Consider the following 10,650-nt stretch of genomic DNA (forward strand, 5'->3'; position numbering starts at 1 on the left):
TCTTAAAAATTAAAGATGTCACTTCACTGACACAGGGTTAAGCATTAGAGATTTGCCAATTAAATATCATTTTAGTGAGTATGCTTTACAAGTTAACATGTTTATTATGTTGCTAACACAACAATACAATATAACAAGGTAATAAAAAAAGGTAAGTGCACTGCAGGTAGAACGAGAGTATGATAAAACTCTTAAACCTGGTGCATTATCTTATCTTTTAGCAACAGCATAAAAATATGCAAGAGCAAAGTTATTATATATCTTTAGCAGCAGTGTCAAATGTGCAACAAAGCAGAAGGCACATACTTCATACTGGGATGGTATTTGTCCTTCATAATCATTTTAGCCCTATTCAAGCACCTGTTGTCATATACAGTATGTCTTGCAGCGATGGGAGAGAGCTCTCTGTGGTGTGCCGGCTGTGCCCAGCCGACCTCACCAACTTCTGCAGCACTCATAGACCCCTGTCAGGATGTTCTGGGTAGTAGAAAGATTTCCTTCTCTGACACCTTGAATTTCCTCAGCTGCCTGAGGTGGCACAGACATTGCCTTGCCCTTCTTTGCCACAGCCTCTGTGTGCATAATCCGAGTCAGGTTCTCGGTGATGTGCACCCCAAGGTACTTGAAACTGTCCACCCTCTCGACTCCACTGGTTCCCTGTTAACCAGGAGGGGCGTGTTCCTCTGCAATCATCTCCTTGGTCCCTCCGGTGTTCAGGAAGAGACAGTTTCCCTGTCACCACTGCAACAGCCCAGGCCTTCCACCTCCTCCAGATAGGCCATTTCATCGTCTTTTTAGATTGGGCCCACAACCACAGTCAGCAAACTTAGCAATGGTGGTTGAGCTGACCCAGTCCAGGGAATCGAACCAGGAACCTTCCGGCAGCAAGCGCACTCCTCTAACCTTTAGGCCAGTGCGGCCCAATGAGCTGATAGGGTTGGTTGGTAAACTATATTATGCCTCTGTTTAATCAATACTTGGGTAATGATTTAGTGAAGTTGTGTCTCAACTAACAACATGTAGGAAATTGTCCAGTCAATGTGATTAATTATAGAATTCATATTGCACAATGCTGTCATCTTGTGTACACAAAGTAAATAGCACTTTTTAGTCAACTGATTAGTAGTCACAACGTGTGCTAAACACGTAATCCTTGATAAAGCTCAAAGTCAGCTATGATTAATCGACTTCTATCTGTTGTTTTGGAACGTCACAACTAAATAAGATAAAAAGGCAAATACGTATTCATTAAATCTTGCCTCAAATCAAATGTTTATTTTATATGACCCATCATATGCTTATCAATAGAGATTATCACATCTTTGTGTCAAGTACTTCCTGTCAAGTGCATGTCTGTTAATTAATGATAAGATCTTACAAAGAGGGCAGAGTATATTTTCCCGCAGAGAAGTTTACAGCACAGCATTTGTGCTGCTGGGTAAGAAGACGCACAATGAGTAAGCTATTAGCTCTGCTTTTCTAAACACACTGCTTCTGTTATAGTTTTGAACTTGTTTATTTTTTCTGTGTAACATTCTTCACAAGATATACACAAGGACAGTGTGGAATTATTTTACAGGGTTTTTATCTCACTGAGGAAATACAAACACAACTTCTTACTCGCTTGGTATTCCAAGTTGTGGAATATGGTCTGGCTGAAATGCTCACTTTCCAAAGGCTTGTAGGTATTAGTAAACACTGACTCATTGACTGTTTTTCAGCAGAAGCCAACGGTACCGAGCTCAAAGCTGTGACCGATGCCCATGGAAATGGTGTGGACAATCTGGCTTTTGAAATACAGGTATTTACTACCAGTCATTTTCAAAGAACATGGTACATTGTGATTGTTTGAATATAATTGCCATTTATTTTTTCTCAGGGAGATGATATCTCTGGTATTAGCAGTATCAAAGAGGAGGAAACTCGCAACAGAATGGCATCATACATGAGGTTTGTCACTTTTTTCTCACCGTTTTTTCTTTTGGATTGTATTGTGTAAATGAATTGAGCAATGAGTACCGCACAAATCTGTGACAGTAGTACTTGTATGCATTATAGTGCAAAAAAAATAAATAAAAGACCCATCTGTTCATTATGTACTGCAATGTCTCTAAGTTTGCATTGTGTATTAAAATAAGTCCATTGCATACTGTTGAGATGTCATGTGTTCCAGTGTAAAACAATAATCAACAACTACAATATACGTTATAGGTAGTGGAGTCTATTGACTCAGAAAAACTGAGCAGTGAAATTTCAATTAAAGTGAACGGTTTAAAATTTGCAGAGGGAAAGTAATCAAAAAGAGAATTTAGATATAACAATGATTGTTTGTAGTGTGCAGTGCACTAACCTCTAATTTGATCTGCACTACAGCAAGATTTCCAAGCCGCTTACGGCCACAGAGGATTTTGTTACGGCACACTCCAACACCTTCAAACACATTGTGCTGGGCATACTTGGAGCAGGTACAGTATGTGTTTTCATATTTCATACTCTTACTGGATTCATTTGGTTTTATTTTGCTTGACACAAACCTGTATCAACTGACTAAAGCAAGACAAGGAAACAAGGCAGAATGGATGAACAACGTAAACAACATGAAATGATATAAAGGTTTCTGTAAGATTTTGTTCAGGCATCATCCCCGATTAAGTTGTACACATTTAACCAAGCATGTTTGTTTATCTGCCGCAGGTTATGTGGCGTTCTTCGTCACAGCATGTGTAATGGACTTCCAGAGGGCCGTTGCCCTTGTAGTTTTAACCAGTGTGGCAGTTGTGTCCACTGCCTATAGCCTTGTGAAGAAATACAAAGGGGAAAGCATTAGCCAGTGTTTCAAACCTGCAGTAAGATGCTTCGAGTCTAACCTGAGCTGGATTAAATGGTGAGTAAATACAATATGGTAAGGAGCTGAGATGATAGCGTTATTGTGTGTATCCATATACACTTTTTGAAAGTCACTCTGGATATCTTCAAAATGCCTGAATTGTAATTGTGTGCTCTGTAGGGTGTTTATCCTGGTGGCTGTGGCCGGGTTGGTGGCCTGGCTGGTGATAGACACACGTAAACGTCCTCAACAGCTCATCTCATTTGGAGGTGTCTGTGCGTTCATCCTGGTTATGTTCATCTTCTCAGTGCACAGGGCAGCGGTGGGTTTTAAAATGCGTCAAACCTCCTCAGGCCAGACGTATAAATGACAATGTGACCTCGTGCTGCTATCTCTCCTGTTATCTGTACATTGTTTTTCTTAGACTTTGGATACCGTTGCTGTTCGTCAGGAACCTCTTAAAAACAGATTTTTCTCCCGCTGAATTTAATGCCCAACTTTGCCATACTACAGTGTCACACAAAAGTAGCAAAAATAGCCGATCTACAAGCTCAAAACGTGTCGCATTGCGCCACGTTTTGAGCTTGTAGATTTGATATTTTTGCTATTTTTTAATTAGAATTTTGAAAAGTAAGGATTTATGAGGTTTCCACCTGACAACGATATCTATTAACCTTATCTATTGTGTCTCTCTCAGCTTTAAGGTTAACAAGAAATGCTTCATATTTATGGATGCTCTGTCTGTTGTGTAATGCTGCGTGTTGTGCACACATCATGTTTCCGTTCTGAATTTTCATAGGTGTCATGGAGGACTGTGTTTTGGGGTCTTGGCTTGCAGTTTTGCATTGGTCTTTTTGTCATAAGAACAGAGCCAGGACTCATTGCTTTCAAATGGCTTGGAGACCAAGTGCAGGTATGCAGTTGGAAGAATTCCTTACCTGCCATAGGCCATTATTGTTTGACTGAGTGGATCGGTCATGTCACCCGCCCCCGCCCACCTCATATACTAAGTACATAAACTGTACAGTAGTAGTTAAATCAGTGGCACATACTCTGTGATACACTTAGAGACTTTCTCTCAACTCTCAAAATCTACTTTTCCACTGTGCATTATAGTCCCAAATCATTTATACTTTAATGTTATTACACATTTGGATATGTCACATATTATGTGCAGCTAATATTTCTCTTATGGATTTTGATTTCAGATATTTCTCGACTACACAAAAGCTGGATCTTCGTTTGTTTTTGGAGATGAGCTGATCGATGGCATTTTTGCATTCCAGGTCAGTGGCAATGCATGGCTCTTGTCTGAAATACTCTCTTAACCACATTAACCTTGGTTTCCCTATTTTGGGCATTTCATATCATATAGGAAAACATTATCACCCAAAAGAAATCACACACATTTCACACACACACATAATACATAATATTATTTTTACCCAAACAATTTCCCAAAATAGTGAAAATAGCAGATCTACAAGTTCACAACTCATTGATTCACGACAATTTGTAAGCTTGTAGATCGGCTATTTTAGCTGTTTGTCGTACGACAAAGTATATTGTGCGTAAGTGTTTAAAATCCACGCAGTTAATATAACCATTTGTAACTCCCATTTGGTTGCTTCCTCAGGCGTTGCCCATTGTTGTGTTCTTCAGCAGTGTGATGTCAGTCCTGTACTATCTTGGGATAATGCAGTGGATCATTGTGAAGGTACTGTTCCAAGTGTCTAGTCTTCTAGAGACATCAAAGTGACCGCACACACTTTATAGGCCAAGTGCCAACGTTTATTATGGACGCAGAGAATAAAAACAACCAACGTTTCGCCATGCAGATGTAACTGCCTTCTTCAGGGTATTGCATCACATCTCCAACTGTAAACACCTTTAACCTAACTCTCACGGAAATGTCCTTCAGGGACCTTTTTGATTAGGCACTAATCTTTACAGCAATGGTTCACAAAGTGGGGTACGGGGACCCCAGGGGTCCTTTGAGGGGGCTCCAGGGGGTCTCCAGCTAAAGTTGTTAATAGTATCAAAATCAGTTTAACCACTTTAAAAACCTATATACATCGGCTATCAATCTACAAGCTCACAGCACTTTGCATTGCGACACGTTGTGAGCTTGTAGATGTGCAAGAAAGACCTTGACATTTTTATGAATATTTTTGAAACATTTTAACAACATAAATCTTATATGCAGGTCCCTGGGACAAAATATTTTCAGAACGGGATCCATGGTCAAATAGATATACATTTGGGAACCACTGGCATACAGTACTGTACAGTGTGCTGATAAATAAAAACTACCTGAAGGATATTTGCTGTGCTCCCTCTGATTGTACAAATATAAATGGTCCATGAAGTATTTCCTCATATATATATATAAAAAATAGATTCCTCATGGACATGTTTTTGTTTTTATACAGTTTATATGTCATTATGTCTTTTGGTGCAGGTGTGCTGTTAAGCCACATGTTTCTGTCCACACAGATCTCATGGGTTATGGAGATAACGATGGGAACCTCCCCCACTGAGACCTTGAGTGTCGCTGGCAACATATTTGTTGGACAGGTATTCTGGACTAGATTAGACATCAAGTATAACAGTCATCTTTATTTGTATTGCACTTTTTAATAAATAAATACAAAATATACCAACAATCCTAATAGAAATCACAAATAAATAATGTTGCATGAAACAAAACATACATAGTAAAATATAGAATATCATTTATTTAAAATTTGAACTAAAGTACAAAAAACACACGCAGTAGGCAGAAAGAAAATATGAAATAAATAACAAAATAGTAAAAGTGTATGCGTATACATTTCTCAAAATAGCTTTTTGGTCATTCAAAAGATAATACTGAATTTGTCAGCCTGAGCTTCTAGGGCAGGGCATTCCAAAGCACAGGGGTCCTGACAGCAAATGGCAATCACATTTTGTAAAATTTTGTATCTTAATTTGAAGAGTAGTCCACTAGTAGCTTGTATTTGAGTTTAATGAGTATGGGTTTCACCAGTGAATTAAGTTAAGTACCGGTAGGTTAGGTTGATACAATTTAGGCATGCTAAATTATCCATATTGTTGTTGTGCCCATATTATTGCAAAAATCCACCACTAACTCATGTACATTTGGTTGCATGTCTCTCTGTCCATTAGACTGAGGCTCCTCTGCTCATCAAACCATACCTGATGGACATGACCAAATCTGAAATCCACGCTGTTATGGTTGGTGGGTTTGCCACCATTGCAGGCAGTGTTATGGGGGCATTTATCTCATTTGGGGTGAGTTGACCTTCCTTGTGCTTGCTTATCACAAGTAGGCCTACATCACACCCACACACACAAAAAACATGAAATTGTAAAGATACGTTTATTAATATGATGACCGAAGGTTACGATTGGATCACTTCAATATGATATTTCCCTCCGCAGAGGGTTAAATCATATTGGAGTGATCCATTATAGCGCTACATAATAACAATGTAGTTGCTACAGTACCTCAGAAATATGCTAGTTAAAGAAAGGGACATAAATAATGATGGAGTAGTATTATAAGTACATAGCAGTGCATTTGTCTTGAACTTGAAGGGGTTTTATTTTTGGTCATTCACGCCATTGTGTTTTATATAATTTCACATAGCATGTCAGATATCACAGATGTTCATTGTTTGACAACAGTCTAATTTAAACTTCATTGTACGACTATGTCACACACCGTAAACAGCTGAACAACCGAAAAAAGTGAGCGTGCCGCTCACCTCTTTTCGGTCTTAGGAAGAAGTATGAATTAGGCTTCACTAGACCATACCCGGTCGGCGCAGCGCAGCCGTGGGGGGATATGCGCACATGATCTGGCAACCCGGGAGGCAGTTCGTCCCATAGCTGGGCAGCCCCGTAACCATGGCGACAGTGTTTGACACAAAAACGCTAATAAGAAGCTGAGATTTGATGAAATTGAAAAACGGGCTTCACAGTTGTGTTCAGATGGTAATGGTCAATGGCTGTGTGCAAAATCAGAGCAATTGGTCCAGCCAGTGAGGAGAACCGGGTAGCTTCACCTACCACTACAGAGAGACAAACAGACAGAGGTTACTAGAATTATAGTAGGATAACTCTTTGATTAATCATCATGACTCCACTCTGAGTGTGCATCAACTTTATTCACACGTTGCAGATTGATGCATCCTCTCTGATATCTGCATCTGTGATGGCTGCTCCCTGTGCCTTGGCCATTGCCAAACTGTCTTACCCTGAGACAGAGGAGTCCAAGTTTAAGTCAGAAAAAGAAATTAAAGTGGCTTGTGGGTGTGTATAAAGTTTTCTCTCAATAGTTTCTCATTCTGATTCATTCTGTTTCATGACCTGTTTTGTTTTGTATTGTTTTGTTTTAATTTCAGTGAGGAACGGAACGTTCTGGAGGCTGCTAGTAGTGGAGCGTCTGCATCAATAGGGCTGGTTGCTAACATAGCAGCAAACTTGATAGCTTTTCTTGCCATCTTGGAGTTCATCAATGCAGCTTTGAGATGGCTTGGTGGTATGGTGGGATATCCTGAAATCTCATTTGAGGTATGCCGACACGTATGGTAATCAAATTTTTAGGTGCACTGAAGACTGAAATGTGATGTTTTGATGAGGTTATGTTGTGCTGTAATTGTGATTAATGTTACTGTTGGTGTAAATTACTGTAAAATTAACATGTGAACCTAATATTATTTACATGATGTGCTATTATGATAAGGTTGGACTGTACCATATACTTTATTTGACTGCAGGTGTAAATTAACTGTAGTTAAGTGAATCTACTGTAGTAATGTCTACATCATGTACCAACTCTTTGTGGCTGCAGATGATTTGCTCCTATGTGTTTATGCCTGTGGCCTTCATAATGGGAATACCATACGAAGAGTCTTTCACTGTGGCAGAGCTAATTGGCACCAAGCTGTTCCTGAACGAGTTCCTGGCTTATGAGAAACTGTCTGAACTACAGACCAATAGGCTGCAGGGAATTGGGGAGACAATTTCTGTGAGTGAAAGTGCTGAGAACTTGTTTGAAGATTGCTGTTCGCAAACACCTTTGCTGTCCTTAAGTACTTTAACCATGGCACCCCTATTTTGGGCATGTCATTATAGGCAGACATGCTCACAAATATAAAAGAATAATAACCAAAAATCCTTTGAAAATAGCAGATCTACAAGCTCACTTTGTGTTGTAATGCTATATGTTGTGAGCTTGTAGATTGGCTATTTTGTTGGGGGGGGGGGGGTATTAACAAAGAAAACATTTAGAATGTTGAAAGGGCTTTAGTGATTAAACATGTACAGTAACTGAAATGAAGGCCTTGACACAATGTTTGTATTGCCTGTTGCAGGTGCGCTCTGAGATTATCTGCACCTATGCTCTTTGTGGGTTTGCCAACTTCAGCTCAATCGGTATTATGATTGGAGGCCTATGTGAGTGCTATACTGGCCGGTTCGCTTTCACCTTGTCACATGATGCCTGCATTTACTGTAGACTACTAAATTACAAGGAAGTGATGCATAATGTATTTGGAGAATGAGATTTGACTAATGCCTGCTTCCTCCTCTATCATAGCCTCTATATGTCCCTCCAGAAGAAGTGATATTGCATCTATAGTGTTGAGAGCCCTGTTCACTGGGACCTGTGTATCTCTTATCAATGCTTGCGTTGCAGGTGAGCACCGTACAGACTGAATTACATTTCTGAATCTCAAATCTACTACTGAACTGATTTATATGGTGCCTTTTTGCCCAGTCTCTGCACTGTAGAATCAGAATCAGAATCAGTTTTATTGTCACATCACAGGTTTACAAGGTAAAAAAGTGGGTGAAATTCGTTTTTGTACATCACTCCCATCGCAACGTTAAATTCCGTAGAAAGAAGAGTGGGGAGAGAGAAGAAGAAGAGGGGTAGGGGGCAAGTGGGAAGGAGAGAACAATAGAAGGCCAAAAACAAGGTATCTACATATTTACAAAGTACCTGAGATAAGAAACAAACTAAGGTGCCTGAGCATAGTAGCAGCAATGTATGTATACTGTGCATGATATACTTATAGACGCTAAGGTGCTTAGAGAGAAAAAAAGCGCAATAAAAAAACAAGAAAAAGTTTGTGCATTATACATGGGATTAAGGTGCAGAAGGTCAGTGCGTGTTCACCTAAGGGTGGACTGACCCTGGTATAATCCGCAGGTAGCTCCATGAGGGCGAGCAAAAAAAAAAAAAAAAAGTAATCTGTACAGTACCTGGTGTGGTCTACAGGTATGTCCGAGGGGGGAGTTTTTCATCTTAATGTTTAATCTTCAAGTATTTCCTCAGATTAACATTTTGACTAAAGCTTTTGCCACAATCATGTAATCATGATTTATACTTTGTTGTACGATGGTGTCACGCATCGGAAATAGCAGAACTACAAGCTCACAACACGTCGGATCCGTGACACAATACGAACATGTTGATCGGCTATTTTCGGCAATCAAGTATACAATAAACTAGAAAAAGTGCTCCTCGGAGCACAGGACTCCGCCAGGTCAGGTATGTTATTGTGGCCTCCTGGTGGTGCTATAATAGGCCAATGTGAAAAGGGTGGCATTTCTTCTTAGGCCTTTCACGGCAATCGGACACTGCATTCATGATTTGAGGCATTTTGTTCCAAAAATGTGTTTTGCTAAATTAGACCTGCTGGTGGCGCTATAACAGGCCAATGTGAAAAGGGTGGCATTTCATCCTCGGCCTAGTGGGAATGTGCGTGTGACATTTCGCGGAAATCGCAAGCTGCGTTCATCATTTCAGGTATTTTGTTCAAAACGGACCAATCTTGCAAACTTTGGAAGCCAACCAGCCAATGAGGTTGGAATCTGGAAAATCGGACAGATCCGGGTTGATCACATGACTATATAGATACTGTGTACCGATTTGCAAATCTGTAGGAGTAATATAAAAAAATGGGTTTTGCACAAATCGGCCTCCTGGTGGCGCTACAACAGGCCCATGTGAAAAATTTGGGGCTGAGGTTCTGAATTGGTATCGAGGGAGTGTTTCGCAGCGACCGGGCCAACGGTGCCGGAGATTAGCTGGTAACGGACGGACAGGACACACGGACGGACGGACACACGGACGGACGGACGGACAGGGTGCAAAACATACTCTCTCGCCATGCCTTTCGGCCTGACGGAGACAATTACTTGGTGGACGTGCCCCCTTAATCAGGCATAACTCTGGGTTTGTGAATTTGTTTCTCAGGAATCCTCTTTGTTCCTCCACTGGACTGCTTGGAGGTGTTCAACACATCTGTTTTTAATGCCACAGATGTGAACATTAATGATTGCTGTGATGACCTCTTTGGAAGGTGAGCTTGCATGTTTTACACTTCAAAACATGTCCAAATGTAGGTATGAAGGATTCTGTGATTTTAAATGTCTTTACACATCTTTTTACTCTGTAGAAATAAGAGTGAAATTTCAAATATGTCAGACAAATATTTCTGGATGATGCAGGTCAATGATACAGGCTCTCTTAAAGTAAGAATATTGTCTCTTGCAGCACAACTAACAACAATGGGATAATTTCCTTTGAGGGCTCATGGAACACAACAGCAAACGTCACACTTCATTTCACTAAATGTTGTGGTAGTATTTATGATAATGTTTGTATGTAGTTGTTTCTTTGGCCCTATGGATTGCTTTATATTTTAAACAAATGATTTCTCCAATATGTATATAGGTGGATGTACTATTACCAACCTTTGCACTGTGTGTTTTTTCATTCAAGTTTGTTTCTATGTATATATGTCTTT

General features: G+C 40.0%; 1 protein-coding gene across 1 annotated transcript; it reads left to right on the plus strand.

Annotated features, from left to right (window-relative positions):
- Window positions 1–832: 832 nt before the first annotated feature.
- On the plus strand, window positions 833–10,512 carry slc28a1 (solute carrier family 28 member 1; the record flags this gene model as incomplete). Its single annotated transcript, XM_084059573.1, has 16 exons — window positions 833–936; window positions 2,374–2,465; window positions 2,695–2,884; window positions 3,008–3,149; window positions 3,627–3,740; window positions 4,036–4,113; window positions 4,464–4,544; window positions 5,324–5,404; window positions 5,996–6,121; window positions 7,014–7,144; window positions 7,237–7,405; window positions 7,686–7,862; window positions 8,209–8,290; window positions 8,433–8,531; window positions 10,098–10,203; window positions 10,398–10,512. The coding sequence occupies 16 exons, from the start codon at window positions 833–835 to the stop codon at window positions 10,510–10,512; spliced, it is 1,887 nt and encodes a 628-aa protein (XP_083915699.1).
- Window positions 10,513–10,650: the final 138 nt, after the last annotated feature.

This window comes from Gymnoscopelus microlampas, assembly GCF_963454915.1.
Source record: "Gymnoscopelus microlampas genome assembly, chromosome: 6".
Lineage (NCBI taxonomy): Eukaryota > Metazoa > Chordata > Actinopteri > Myctophiformes > Myctophidae > Gymnoscopelus > Gymnoscopelus microlampas.